The sequence below is a fragment of the Pangasianodon hypophthalmus genome, chromosome 29 (assembly GCF_027358585.1).
Source record: "Pangasianodon hypophthalmus isolate fPanHyp1 chromosome 29, fPanHyp1.pri, whole genome shotgun sequence".
In the NCBI taxonomy this organism is placed as follows: domain Eukaryota; kingdom Metazoa; phylum Chordata; class Actinopteri; order Siluriformes; family Pangasiidae; genus Pangasianodon; species Pangasianodon hypophthalmus.
This window is the reverse complement of record NC_069738.1, coordinates 6842463-6858065: the sequence shown is the minus strand read 5'-3', so window position 1 is coordinate 6858065 and position 15603 is coordinate 6842463. Positions and strand designations below refer to the sequence as shown.

Below are 15603 nucleotides of genomic sequence, written 5' to 3'. Positions count from 1 at the left end.
CACATTATCTAGTATTTTTTTATTTATATTTTCATTTTAATTGATAATTTCCAGTTTCCAGTTTAATTTATATATTTTTTCATTTATAATTGTTTCCAGTTTAATTTAACTGTTTCCTGTTAAATTGTTTAATTTATAATTGTTTCAAGTAAATATAACCCAGCATACATTGCTGATGAAATTAACACACACACACACACACACGTGTATATATATATATATATCTATATATAAAATTTATGCACACACACACACACACAGTAGAGTGCAAAAGTCTTAGTGTTTTAATGACCTTAAATGTTTCTAAAAAAACATTAAAAAAATACTGTAAAGAGCAGTAAACAGTAATAAACGAAACAAAGTCAATATTTGGTGTAACTGAGCATCTTGCAGAAGCAGCCACAGTTCTTCTGGAGACTTTTGCAGAAGTCTTACTAAAACAAATAGGGCACCTAAGACTTCTGCACAGTACTGTGTATCAGCAACAACACTAGCTAATAAATCAGGCCTGTAAAGTAATTTTAGCCATGTGACAGCTGATAACAACATTATTCATCATGCGTGCAACAATATCCAGCAAAAGTGTGTGTTTTTATTTATACATTTAAATTTTTAGAGTCCAGAGTGAATATAACTCAGCATGCATCATTGCTGATGAAATTACAGTCACCATCTACAAGTTTGTTTTCTAATTGTGTATTAAAAGCAGTAAAACTAGTAAAGCAGTTCATCTGTACTGAAATGTAACCATGCACCTTTCTCTTGTTTATTTTTTTTTTCAAATCCACACATAGACTTGCTACAAACTGAAGCATTATTATTATTATTATTATTATTATTATTATTATTATTATTAAAAAGGAGATTATTTTTATTACTATGCTTTTGCATCACTATGTTTGATAAATCATACAGGTCATTTTCAACTGAAACCGAAGACAGAAATTAGAAATTGATACGCGCGCAGTTGTTAGGGCAACATTGTTGCTAGGGGAAACTGAAGGAGGAGGAGCTGCAGTAGGGGGCGGGGATTGTATTTAAAAAAAAAAAAAAAAAAAATGACTCAACCCGGAAGTGACCGGAAAGGCACCGTTATAGCGGTATCGAATAAAAATTAAGCGTCGGTGACTCTCACCTTTGAAAAAAAAAAAACCCGTGAAATGATCTTTTCAACCGTCAAAACATTACGTGCTTCTCTGGAAAGGTGGAAGTAATGTGCGGAAATTTACATCCAGCTGAACGGCGTTTGCACAGAATGCGTGAGGAGGATATAACCGGGAGACACGGATCATCATCATCATCATCACCATCAACATCATCATCAACAACAACATCATCATCACTACACTGGCGTTATTCTGAATACTGACAATGCGTGGTGATGGAGGAACAGTGAAGAGTCAGCTGTGACATTTATCTGCTTCATCTGGATACTACAGAGAGAGAGAGAGAGAAGCTTTCCCTGCCTGCTTGACTGCAACCCTGAAATGAATAAAGGTGAGATATCCATTCACACAGCTACCCGGCTTGCCTGATAGGGGAACCGCTTATTCTTACAGCAATAAAACCATTAGGATGCTGAATTAATCTAAGGGTGTGACTTTCTTCACATAATTCTTCATTAAACTCTAATTAATGGCACTTTTTAGCATTACTGACTCTGCAGCCTGGCTTTGGATTTAGTCCATATGCAAGGAATAGGATTATGTATAAAGGGCCTGATTTCTGTCTATAAATACATATGTAAACCTTTTCTTTTTTTCATCTAATATAAGACAGAATGGATATAGTAATGCATGAAGATATCCAGCCAGGATTTTTTCCCCATTAACAAAAAAAACCCTCTAATGACTTCTTCCTCTAATTAATGACTACCATGCCTGCTATGTAAACATGCTTTAAAAATGCCCATGTGCAAGCCATTATCCCAGACAGACAAGCACATTTTGGCTTGTCCATCCAACATGTTCTGTCTGAAGTGTAGTGTTTAACTGTACATGCATGAGCTTTGACCTCAGTGGTGCTGAGTAGCCTACCAGACTCATCCACGTTTGCAGGAGAGGAAAGTGAGGGAAAAAAAAAGAAAAGAAAAAAGAGGAGGGGGTGGAAAGGGCCAAGTTCCCTCCCCTTTCTTTCCTCCTCCCCTTCTGTGTCTTGCTCTCTCTCTCTCTCTCTCTCTCTCTCTCTTTCTCTCTCTGTCTCTGTCATTTGTTTCCTACTGATCTGCTTCTTCTTGAGAGCTGAGAGAGCGAAGAGAGACGTGGAGCAAAGTTTCATATACAGGTACTTATACTTTAACACTAGATGCTTTTACTTTCCTTGTACTTGTACAGCATTTCAGTTGTGCATGCACCCTGGTCAGTCAGGTCTTTCCACAACAGAACTTCATCAGGATTTCTTTTGGACGCTCTACTGCATTTGCCGTATCTCTACCAGCCTACAGTTTCCTGATAACTGTGCCTCTTTTGTTTATTATCTATCTTTTACACTCCTTCCCTTCTGTAAAGGCCGTGTCAGGTCTACATGTGGTTTTAATTTTGAAAGTAGACCCAGGCTGTGTTCGGTTGCTGGCACAAGGTGAGTGTGGGTATGCGCTTCGGTTTCTGTCTGCTCAGTGGAAAAAACAAAAAAAAATGGTGTTGTCTTAATTCTTTCACACGTGTAAACTATTAACTTTGCTTCCTCTTTCAGTAATAACTGCTCACACTTTAAACCGTGATGATTAAATGATGAATCTCACTAATTAATGAAGAGTTAACAGTCCGTTTGACAGTGTTTAGTGAATAGAGAATACAGAAAAGCCTCCACAGACCTCTTGTTTAACAGGATCAAGTGGAGATTAGTTGCTCAGAGATTACTGGTGTTAATATTGTAACAGGTAATTAGTACTCATGCCTTCTGTGTCCGTTCTTATTCGCTACATAGGATTTCATGACGTACACTTTCCAGTTTCTGTAGGTTCCTGCACAGGTTTTGTGTTTGTTCATCGTTATCGCAGTAGTGGACTTTGCATTGCTGTTATTGCAAAAGTTTGTAAAGTGGCCATAAAAAGTCTACACAGCCCTGTTAAAATGGCTGGTTTTGGTGATGTAAAAAAATGAAACCAAGATAAATCATGTCAAAACCTTTTCCACCCTCAATATGAAATTGAACAACTTACAAAAGTTAAGTGAAAAGCAATTAGAAACATTTTAAGGAAAAATAGGACAAATAAAAAAAGTTACAGTTGCGTAAGTATGCCCACCCTTTTATAATTGGGGATGTGGCTGTGTTCAGAATGAACCAATCACATTCAACCTCATGATCCAAAGTAATTATCATGCAGCTGTCATCAAGGAAATTATTCTGATTAACCCCAAATAAAGACCAGCTGTTTCTGTAGGATTTTTTTCACATCTTCCTGGTTTTATCCGACTGCTGAAGCGATGATCCACAAAGAGCTTATAAAGTATGCATGGTATCTGACGTGTTGAAAAGTATTGTTCAGGAGAGGGGTATAAAAGAATTTCCAAAACATTTGCTGTAGCACGGAACAGTGTAAAGGCCAAGAAGTGAAGAAAATGGAGCACCAGAGTGACATCACCAAGAACAGGACGTCCCTCCAAACTTTAGAAAAGGACAAGAAAAAATTTATCAGGGACGCTGCCAAGAGACCTACAGCAACAGTAAAGGAGCTGCAGGACTATCTGACAAGTACTGATTACTCTCTGCATCTGGCAACAATCTCTTGTATTCTTCACATGTCTGGGCTATGGGGTAGGGCGGCTAGATGAAAGCCCTTTCTCATGTAAAACATCCAAGCTCAACTAAATCACCCTAAACTACGTGGCAAAATGTGTTATGGTCTGATGAGACCAATTCCAAAAGGTAAAATAATTCCAAAAGGTATGATGGTGCAAAAAAAGCACATCACCAAAAGAACGCCAAACCTATGGTGAAGCATGGTGGTGGCAGCATCATGCTTTAGGGCTGTTTTTCTTCAGCCAGAACTGGGGCTTATATCAAAGGTGGAGGGAATCACAAATAGATACAAATACTAGCTGATTTTAGTGCTAAACTTTCAGGTGTCTGCTAGTAAGCTGAAGATGAAAAGCAGTTTCACCTTTCAGCATGACAATGACCCAAAGCATACATTCAAATCAACAAAGGAATGGCTTAACCAAAAGAAGATCAATGTTTTTGAATGACCTAGCCAGAGCCCAGACCTGAATCCTAAACTGAAAATCTGTGGGAAAACTAAAAATCTGTGGGGTGACCTGAAGCGAGCTGTGCACAGGAAATGCCCTTACAATTTGATGGATCTAGAATGTTTTTGCAAGAAAGAGTGGGAAAATATTGCCAAGTCAAGATGTGCCATGCTGATAGACTCTTAGCCAAACAGACTGAGTTGTTTAATAAAATCAAAATGTAAATATATTTTAACACATGTTCACACACTCCAATAAACAAAGTAATTTTGTTCAAAATAACGCAAGAACATCATGGAGAAATTTGGTACAAGGCTGAGTCAAATGAAACCTTATTTATGAACCTTATTTATGAAGCTTTTTATCTTATGAAACCTTTTTTGCATTGTTTAATGCAAATAGGTGTGACAAAATTGTATAATCTGTCTACATTTCTACAATCTCCATTTTGTTCAGTGTTCCAGAGCTTCAGAAGCGTCCGGATTCATCTAGAAAAAAATTCGATTCAGTTCTGATCAGTGTACCACTGTACAACTCTCTATTCTGTTTGGTCAGAAGGTGTTGATTAATTTCCTATAACAGCAGCTCTGATATTAGGTCCAGCTGCAAGGTTTATAGTCAAGCGCTCATTGTAATACTTTATCGTTTCTATAGTAACAGCTCATTCACATGACTTATATGCTGTACATTTCACATACGGATTAAAAATGTGTGTAACTGTTGATATGGTGAAATTTTCTGTGAGGAGATTTAGTGTTTTATTTATTTAGTATTTAGAAGTTTTGGAAGATTTCAGACAGAGATAAGTCTTCAGGGTGGCTTTGCGGTTCCTGTTTTAGGTAACATCAGATGATAAGCTGAATCTGACAAGCTTTTTGGCTTCTTATCTTCTTATTAAGAGCGAAAAAAAAGGGACAGACTGTTTATAGCACACATAACCCTAAACAGATAAAAAGTATTCTTTAATAATGAAAAAAATGATCATCTTTGACAAATTGCTGTGGTGTAAGAGGAATAAATCACTGCTGTTACTTAGGCATGGTAGCAGTAACTACGCTTAGTGTTCTATCACTCTGTACTGATTCGTTTCTTATTACCCCAACACTGTCTGTCTGAACTTCCTGTGTCATGTTGCCACATTGCCGGCTTCCTGGTAGGTGATATCAGCTGAAAATCTAATTCTGTTGTTTTTAAATGCGATTTTTTCAGGAAGTTCTCTCGGGTGTAAAAAGCTGTTGGGAGTTTAACCCAGTCAGCACAGCGGAGTGAGTGACTAGCCGACACTCCTGTGAGTATTGACTTTTCTGTGCAGACTCGTGGCTGACACGGAGGATGAATGGACTTTGTAATTTTGAAATGCTGAGCGTTCTCTGGCTTTTGAGTGAGCAATGGATGATGTGGAAAGCAAACCAGTTCGCTCTGAGAATTCTGAATAATGCTCTTTTCATGTAGGCTGGGTTTTGTAAAAATAGATTTTTTTTTTTGTTTGTTTATTTTTCAGGTACAAAGGCCTTTATCTGCCTTTTAAGACTGAGACTTTTTATTTCCAAGAGTTTTTTGAACTCCATCCCTGTGTGCATTGATTAGACTACATGAGTAACATGAGTAGTGACTATTTTCCATAATTTGGATATGAACTTCACATTAGCTGTGTAAATTTCCTGCGCAGATTTGGTCACTGATGAAAAAGTGCCTACTCAGAGAAAGTTTATGACCCCATAAATCCACAGGATCACGGGAAGAGACGCCACGTTTCTGTTGCAGGACGGGGGAGGGTTTCCCAAGCACTTTAAAGTCAACATGGCCGTACGCTCCCCTTTAAGCAGGATAGTGCCTAGTGGAATACATGCTCTGTAGTGTAAATAGTGTATATATATGTCCAGAATGCCTATCACATGATCTGTAACCAATCAAATCCTGAACATGGCTTTGCTCTCCACCCCAACTCTGAGCAATCCTTCCCTTCATACACTCCATCATCCAGAGAGTCAGGAATGGAATTCATGGTTCAACTAAAATATTTTTTACACTCCATGGTATGTTCCTTATCCGGCTATGATACAGTCACATTCCAACACTATCAAGATGATCCGCGTGGGTGTGTTTGAAACTACACTCCAATCAAATGATGCATCCTTTTGATTCCATTCTTTTCTTTTTTTAAATGGAACTCTGAACCTTTTTCCCATATTAACCAAGAGAATATTATTATCAGAACCCTCTTCAGGTCAGCAGATGGTGATTTATTTTCTATAACAGCAGGTCTGACAGTAGTGCAAACACAGTTAATGCGCTTGTTCTAGTACATTATCGATATAATTACTTAGACAGGGACATGTGTGGAGAACACTTCACATAATCTATAACTAATAATAAACAAAAAAAAAAGAAAAATCCTATAACTGTTGACATGGTGACATTTTCTGTTAGGAGGCATTTATTTAACTAACCTTTATGAAAGGAGTCTCCAGTGTCAGGGCTTTGTAACAGTCAGAGGTAAAGCTGTAAGTTTTCCACCATGGGGAAGTTTTCATGATGTGGCACTTTGTGGTTTCTTGGTTAACAGCTACTTGATCATAGTGATCACAGGAACTATTGTGCTTCACGGACATTCCACAACATTTAATGTAACCATAAATGGATAAAAAGTACGACATGCTGTTCTTTATTAAATAGAAATTTGTAATAATTTGCAAATTGCCTGTGGTGTAAGAGGAATAAAACACATGCTGTTATTGGAAACTAATCAACTTCTGGGTGGTAAGAGTAATTCCACTATGTTGTGACACATCCCATCAGCCCGTCATTGATTTTCCTGTAAGAGCAGCCCCTCAAGTGTTTTATTGCTTACATAACCCACACATCTTCAAACACTCATATACACTATTTCCACTCAGCACCCACTAAGGTACACAGATTACACATTCCCTATTGCTGTTCTCTTTTGGAATGTATGAGCATAGTTGATATTCTTTGCTGTGTTTTCAGACCTAACAAAGCACACATCCTCAAAGCACGGCACTATATAGTGAACAGGGTGTGTCGCTTCCTTAAAGCCTGACCGTTAAATCATCTAGACTGCACTCCTTCTCCAGCACCTCTGAGATCATAAGAACACTGCTGACGTTTGGTTTTTATGCAAGATTCATGCTTCCTCTTTAGCCTGAAAACTGTTGGTCTAAAGGAAATGTTGTGCGAGAACTAGGCGTATACTTGCCCTACTTACTGAAAAATAGGCTAGGATTAAACTCCAGTTATAAAGATATTTTTGTTTGAAATGCCATGTATGATCCTCATCTATAGTATGGATCAGTTGCTGTTGCTGTTTTAAAAATATTATGAAAAGATATTGCAATACCCAAGATATCTCAGAAAAGTAATAATATCAGTAATAATAGTAAAAGTCAGCATCTTGTTAAAAGATTTATATCTGCTAAAGGTGAGGGTCTCTTTAGACCTGGAGATCTTTTTCACCTTTGTTTGGATGTGGGGTTTTTTTTTTGGGCTTGTTTTGTGTGTCGACTTTTTGTCTTCCTTGCTGCTGAATGGATAACCAGCATGAGAGACATTTAAGTTCAAATCAGATCAAATGGAAGTTTACTGGCGTGTTTAGAAGCTTTAGAGTTGTTTGTTGGTAACTGAGATGTGACTTGAAATTAATGATTAACAGTGTGTTATACAGATCTTATTTTTGCCCAAACGTTCTAACTGTGGAAATTAAATTAAGGTGTTTATAGTCACTTGTGTTACAATGACACGACATTCTCTTAGCAACTGTTGAAGATTCACTTTTACCTTCTGTCTTCCTGATTTGTTTTGTTTTTCAGAGCAGAGGCAGGCAGATAGACTTTCACATCTTCCCTTCAATATTATGCCAAGGCTTCCTTTTGTTGCATTTGAAATCCTTTCTTACGTCTTGCTAGTTTAGCCCAAGCCATCTTTTATAATTCTAGAAGAAAGTGTATCAGGTGTATCCTTGATACATGTATTCTCTAAGGGTAGACTGCTGGGGAAACTTGCCTTAACCATTTAAAAAAGATTTGGTGTTGCCTACCATGGATGGAAAACATGTTCTTTTAGTCACCTGTGATTGGACTTGTAGTTTTGGACTTTTTTTAATTGTTGACATTTTGTCTTGCTCTAGCTTTCTCCTCCCTTCGGTCTCTCCTTTGGTGCCACTGGGCCATGGTTCGTAAGAAAGGCTCCCTTATCTTATGCGGAGCGGTTCTGTTTGTCGCCTGGAATGCCTTGCTGCTTCTGTTTCTCTGGGGAAGGCCACCCATTGGTCGACTTGGAGACGGAGGCGGAGCTGAACCCGGCGCAGGAGAGGAATGGCAAGCTGGAAAAGGGAAGCGAGGTGGAGCCAGCGGGCTGGCGGGCGAAGTGATCCGATTGGCAGAAGAGGTGGAATCGGAATTGGAGACTCAAAAGAAACTCCTGAAACAGATACAGAGCCACAGATCTTTGTGGGAACAGAGTAAAGAATTGAGGAAAAAAGAGACTGAGGAGGCAAAGGACAAAAAAGACGAATTTAAAGAACCTCAGCAGTTGCTCCAGTTACCCACCTTGAAGGGAAATGAAATTATTGTAAAAAACAAGCAGGTTCCTGTTGTCTCAAACCCTCCACCAGACACAAAGCAGGACAAAGAGTCAGACAATGACAAACCGTCGGACAAAAATAACGTGGACCTTACAGATCCTAGTCCTCAAACTGTCATCCCGATCTTGGTCATCGCTTGTGACAGGGTTACGGTGAAAAGAAGTTTGGACAAGCTAATACAGCACCGGCCTTCAGTGGAGCTATATCCAATCATCGTGAGCCAGGACTGCGGTCACTCCGATACAGCCCGGGTCATTGGCTCCTATGGCAGTCAGGTGACCCACATCAGCCAACCAGATCTCTCTAACATTCCTGTGCGGCCCGATCACCGGAAGTTCCAGGGTTACTATAAGATCGCCAGACACTACCGTTGGGCCCTGAACCAAGTCTTTAACACGTTTGGTTACTCCACTGTGGTCATCGTTGAAGACGACCTGGAGGTAAGAACACAGGTCTAATCATAAGATGTGCAGAGTGCGTATTCAAACATGTACAAAGATTGTGATGGGCTCTGAACTTGTTCTGCCATTGAACTCATTTTATAGTTTGCAGCAGTGCAAATCGAGCTACCTGAACAATAGCATTATCTGGAATCGAAATGCTGTTTTTTTCTTTTTTCTTTTTTAAGTTTATATGGAAGAAGGATGAAAGAGACCGTCGGTGTTGCAGGATCTGCTTTTATCTGTTTCTCAAGTAGCTCTTTTGAAACTGTTTCAGCTCAAACTCGCTCATTATAAAGTCAAATTTTCACCTGAGAAGCAAATAAGGATCTTGTCACTGAACTTGTGTTCTCAAAAGGCCTCCACAATGCACCAGCAAACGTTGTTATTGAGGGAATGAAAACATTTTTTGCTTGATTAATTCACTTATACTTCTACACTGGGAAATAATAATAATAATAATAATAATAATAATGATAATAATAATAATAATAATAATAATAATGTTCTTAAGGTATAATCAGTATAAAAGTATCACTCCAAATGGTTAGCTTTTGGCCAACAATTAGTTGTCCTGCTATACTTAATGGCAGTGTCGATTTTCTCCATGTTTTGTTCCAAAACAGGATCACCGGATAAACTGGATTGCTCAGTAATGCCCTGACCACAGTGACTACGTAACATATGACACAATCACATAGAGTACAGTGAAGCATTCATGTGTAGCTTTGACAACCCATTTGTCTTGTGTAGACCTTGGATATTTAACACCAGAGCTGATTCATACTGAGGCTGAATCCCAGTTTTCAGAATTACGGGCCAGTTTTGGAGCAGTGTAATTTATCTCTAGTTAGCAGGATTGACATTTTCAAAACTATAGTTTAATGTGAAAATTTGTATTACAAATTTGTACAAACTGCATTTTAATGCCTTATGCTTAATTTGCTTATTTATCAGATCAGCACACAAATGTTAGGTGTGCAAATGTTAGGTTCAAAAATAGTTGTGTATAATTTGCATGATTTGGCCATTTGAATTATGACTTTGTTTGTGTAGGAATTTGACCTAAGACTTGACTATATGTAGGAATGACTTAAGACTTGACTTTTTTTTGACTGTTTTTGTAGGCTTAACGTAAGACCTGACATTGTTAATGTAGGAATTTGACTTAACACTTGACTTTGTTTAAATCCAGGAATGACTTAAGACTTGACTTTGTTCATGTATCCATTTAAGACTTAAGACTCAAATTAAGAATCTTTAATATAGAATCTTTAATGCAAATCTTTAATTTGCATGATTTCTCAATTGAGGCACTCAGATCTTTGTTTTTGTTAGCATTTGACTTAAGAAATATATGTTAACGTACATGTTATAATATGTTACTTGAAAATCAATACATCCCAAATAAAGCATGGGTGTTCTTTAATGCAGCTGTAATGAATATGTTGGAAAAACCAAGCGTACACACTTCGCTGAACCAACTCCTCATACACCGCAATGCTGCAAGACCAGACGCAGTGAATTGAGTTTTGTACTGTAATGCAATCACGCGGTCTGCATAAGCACCTGCCTCAACACAAGAGGCGACTTTTGACAAAGACGTTGAGAGTGGCTGAGAGTGCTATCTGTCACAAAAGACTAGTTTTTAATCCGTCTTTCTAAATTCTGCTGATAGCTGGAATTCCAGTCTATTCTCACAGATTAGCACAGTGAACTGATCATTGGATTAAACATTGAAGCCAGAATGGCTCTGCACCATTAGTTATCCCAAAGGCACAACCCGTTTAAGTTCCAAACCCAAATATAATCATTTTGAGCTTTCTACCAATTTCAAATGCCTAATTCAAAACCAAATGAGTTTGAGAAATCTTGTCTTTCCAAATCTTAACAATGCTTGTGTTGCTTTGTAGGTGGCGCCAGACTTTTTTGAGTATTTCCGTGCTCTCCACCCGATCCTGCTCTCCGACCCGACACTGTGGTGCATCTCAGCCTGGAACGATAACGGTCGTGACGGCCTGGTGGACCCGGGCAAGCCTGACCTCCTCTACCGGACAGATTTCTTCCCAGGTCTCGGATGGATGCTGTTGAAGGAGTTGTGGGCGGAGCTGGAGCCCAAGTGGCCCAAAGCATTCTGGGATGACTGGATGCGTCACCCAGAGCAAAGGAAAGAGCGTTCCTGCATTCGGCCAGAGATCTCCAGAACTATGACGTTTGGCCGGAAAGGAGTCAGTCTGGGTCAATTTTTCGACCAGTACCTGCGCTACATTAAACTCAACACTGAATTTGTGCCTTTCACTAAACGGGATTTGTCTTATTTGGTCAGGGAGCAATATGATGAAGACTTTAATAAAGAAGTGTACAGTGCGCCTTTGGTGAAAGTGGAGGAGCTGCAGCAGGGTGGCAGTTTGCAGGGTTCAGGACCGTTCAGGGTGCAGTACTCTAGCAGAGACAGTTTCAAGGTGTTAGCCCGGAATTTGGGAGTGATGGACGACTTAAAGTCTGGTGTTCCACGTGCCGGTTACAGGGGCGTGGTCAGCTTTCTCTCTCGTGGTCGGAGGATTTATTTGGCACCCCCTGAGGGCTGGACAAAATATGACACAAGCTGGAGCTGAAGGGTCTCATATGGAACATGGACTGAGTATCAGAAACATGCAAGAAGACACCCATGCAAGAGGAGATGATCATCCTCTTAAACCAAAGAAAACATGCATGGTAGAGATGGGAATGCACAGTCAAAATGTCAGAGATTTTATGAAGGAAGGCAGCTTTGTTGCGTTCTGATCATGTACCTGGCATTCACACTAGCAAGCGACAAAATTTCTAATGTCACTTCAGGTGTGTCACTTGTGGTGGCGTGTGGCGACTGCTACTATTATCACCTGTGGATGTGCACTGGCTGATTTTTTTTTTAACTACTGGTATCAGATGTAGTAGTCTTTTATTTTCTTCTCTTTTTTCACACCAAAGGCTGTCGAATGAGAACTAAACACGGGTCCGAAACTGATAGTGTGAGAATAGTGATTCCGGGAGACCATTGGAGTTTACTGGAGCCAGTCATTTGCATTTTTCTTTTCAGTGCACCAAGCCTAACGTGCATAGAACTGAGAATGTCGAATTCAAATGTCAAAGATTGTGGTTCCATGTCATTCAACTTGCGTAGAAAATCAATATTTGCCTGTTGATTTGTCACTTGCTAGTGTGAACATATGTTTAGGGTTAAACACCTGTTTGTACTGGGAACAACAACAAAAATCAATTCCTCATGCACATACAGCAGTCGGATTCAGAGAAGACTGAAGTTAAAAGTGTTACATTTTCCATGCCAGGGAAGGCTTGACATTTTCACCGCTAAATTGTATGCTTTCTGAGTGACTATCATAAAAGATCTCTCACTCAATGACCCAGTGAGAGTTGTTTTCAGTGAGTTACTGATATTGTTCTAAAGTGACTTATAAATGAAGGTATAATTGTCGTTTAATTTGACTGATGCATTTGGACAAAAGTAGATTTTACATACCTTTTCAAGGAGCACTACTTTGGCAAAGTTCCCAAATGTGAAGCACCAAAACTTTTGTTGAAATACTCTGTAATTTGGGATCACTTTCAATACATTTAGTCAAAGATATCCTAAATGTTGGGTTTGTTGCAAAACCAATGACCATAGAGAACTTGCTTTACGTGTTATGTCAAATGCGGTCATTTCAGTGGATCCAAGTAGACTGGACAAGAGGACAAATCAAATCTAATTTAAAATATGCTGTATTTGCAGGTGTTTGTGGGAAGGTTTGATATGTTCTAATGTCTGTATGACAAAGTATAAAACCACTGCCTGATGTGTTGTTTATAAATTTAATACATTGATAATAAATGACTATTTTGATATGTCAGTATGCAAGAAACCTCTTTTGTTCATCTGGTTAAGTGGAATTTATTAACCACTGATGCGATCAATGATCAGATGTATGAAAGATACGTGGAAAGCAGCCAACAACGTATTACGGTACAATTTATAGCTGGTTCAATGTACTAACTTGTGGTGCAACATATGTGTATTGTGTTAGCTTTGAGGAGAGGAAGTTCACGCCTCCTTCCCTGGGACTGACAGACTTCAATTCAATCCTAATGACTAAGCTATTTTGGGGATGAAAATTACTGGTAAAACTTTTGCATTCATTGATCAGAAATAGGTGGCGTAGTGGTGTAGTGGGTAGCGTTGCCGCCTCACAGCTCCAGGGTCCCTAGAGTTCTCCCAGTGTCTGTGCGGGTTTACTCCGGGTTCTCTGGTTTCCTCCCACCTCCTAAAAACATAGGTGTGAATGTGTGTGCATGATGCACTGCAATGCATTGGCGTCCTATCCAGGGTATATTCCCGCTTCATGCCCAGTGTTCCTGGGATAGGCTCCAGATCCCCGACAAGGATAAAGCGTTTAATAAGAATGAACAAATCACCCGATCACAGAGCCGCTGTTCTAACAATTTGTCCTACCTTATTAAAGTGTCCTCCCTTAGCTTTTTGTCTGCTTTATGGTGACCTTATCAGAAAATGCTTCCAGAAAACTGAAAAAAAATGTCAGAGCAGAAACCCTTTGGAGAATTTCACAATAGGTTTGGTTAGATTAGACTATTTGTCAGAACACCGGTGCTGAATAAATGATTAGATGATCATATAAATAACTGCTTTAGTTCATTTCGTGTTTTGCATCCAGCATTTCTTTTCTCATTTTTTGTTCATCAGTCCAGAACATATCACATTTTCTGAAGCGTTACAGTTTTGCTGCTCACATTTACAAAAAAATGAATACAGAGCATGTTTGGTTCACTTTCTGCAGCTGAGTGATTTTCTCATTGCAGTCGAAACACACTAGATTTCGCAGCCTCAGTTCAGTTTCATTCTCGATGGAGTACAAAGTGTTAATATTTATAATTGCTGTGGGCCGACAAACAAAAAGAGTAAAAAAGATAAAATGTTTTAAACTAGTTATTTATAGAATTATCTAGTCATTTATTTAGTGCTGTGCCTGGGTGACATATGAGATTTCTACATGCACTTGGCAAAAGTTTGCCTTTTTCCTTTGCTATATTTCTGATGAATTTTACAAGAGTTTCACAAGTACATTTTCACCCCCCTACATGCCCCCTCAGCCAACATTTTTTTTTTTTTTTTTGCTTTATGGTTCCTTTAATTATGTGTAGTCTGAGATGAAACCAAACCAAATAGCAAATTACTCAAAAGTCTCAATTTTGTTCTGATTCGGACTAGTAGGTGAAAAGGGCCAATAAAATACTGACATGAGCGATGAATCTTTGCACCCATACTAATACACATACCCTTTTCTGCCATATGTTTGGATGCACCACTGCAGCTCATGCATTCTAATTCACATCAGCTGTATTTGGTTTAAGGAACATACTATATCTAAAAAGCAGCACAGAAAATTGTGCTGCATGACAAGTACAATACCAGAATCTTACAATGCATTGTCTAGTTTTTTGCGAGTCTCGCAATCTCAGCAGCTTGGGCCTAATTCAACTGTTGGACTCAAATGTTGGACTTTGTAACATGCTTTAAAAGGCAAATTCAGACAATGTATTAAGTGCAAACTTTTGTTCCTTGTTTTTTGTTTCTGACACCCCCACTCTCAACATAACACACACACACACGCACACACACACACACACACACACCCCTCATCCACCCCATTTGCTCCTGTGATTTCCATTTTCACTTCTCTCTCATCCTGTTGACTTCCTGTTGTAAAGTCTGTGCTGCTGACCCTCCTGTGCTTGTTTCCTGTTATCTAAACCATGACCATGGTGGAAAAAAAAAAAAAAAGAAGGCAGGCACTTCAGAATAGGACAAAGTAGATGGACTTTCCTTTAGTTACTATTATCTTGAATGAGAGAGAAACAGAGTATAAAACACAGACTACAGTAAAAGTACGTCTACTGTAGTAATAATTCACTTGAGTAAAAGTAAAGATTAAGGAAAGTTCTAAAGTAAGAGTAAATCAGAGTAAAAGTGAAAGAAACTACTCGAGTAATTACCTTTTCATGTCTACATTTGACATAAACGTTCTATATTGGATGAATGCTTTTTTTGGAACAATTATGTTGGCTAACCATCTCAGCTATGAAGTAAACACCTCCATTATCAACATTATATAAAGAAAAGTAACGTTAGCTGGCTAACAAGCTTAGCCAAATGCTGTTGGGGTTTCAGTAGATTGCTAGGTTCATTAGCTAACTACCTAGCTCATGTTAATTCATATGTGTTGCTAACTATGTAGCTAGAAACACATATGAATTAACAAGAGCTAGGTAGTTAGCAGGTATCTAGCAAACATGCCTCTTTATTCACATTGTCCTGAGTAGA

General features: G+C 38.7%; 1 protein-coding gene across 3 annotated transcripts; it reads left to right on the top strand.

Annotated features, from left to right (window-relative positions):
* Positions 1-1456: 1456 nt before the first annotated feature.
* Positions 1457-13112, top strand: mgat1b (alpha-1,3-mannosyl-glycoprotein 2-beta-N-acetylglucosaminyltransferase b). 3 transcript variants are annotated; one of them, XM_026942253.3, is made up of 4 exons: positions 1571-2283; positions 5397-5475; positions 8332-9227; positions 11141-13112. In XM_026942253.3, exons 3-4 carry the CDS (start codon positions 8373-8375, stop codon positions 11840-11842), a joined length of 1557 nt encoding a protein of 518 aa, XP_026798054.3. In that variant the 5' UTR covers positions 1571-2283; positions 5397-5475; positions 8332-8372; the 3' UTR covers positions 11843-13112. The 3 variants fall into 3 exon arrangements, with proteins under 3 accessions (XP_026798051.3, XP_026798054.3, XP_026798053.3); XM_026942250.3 differs by lacking the exons at positions 1571-2283; positions 5397-5475 and adding an exon at positions 1457-1497; XM_026942252.3 differs by lacking the exon at positions 5397-5475 and having other exon boundaries at positions 1573-2283.
* Positions 13113-15603: the final 2491 nt, after the last annotated feature.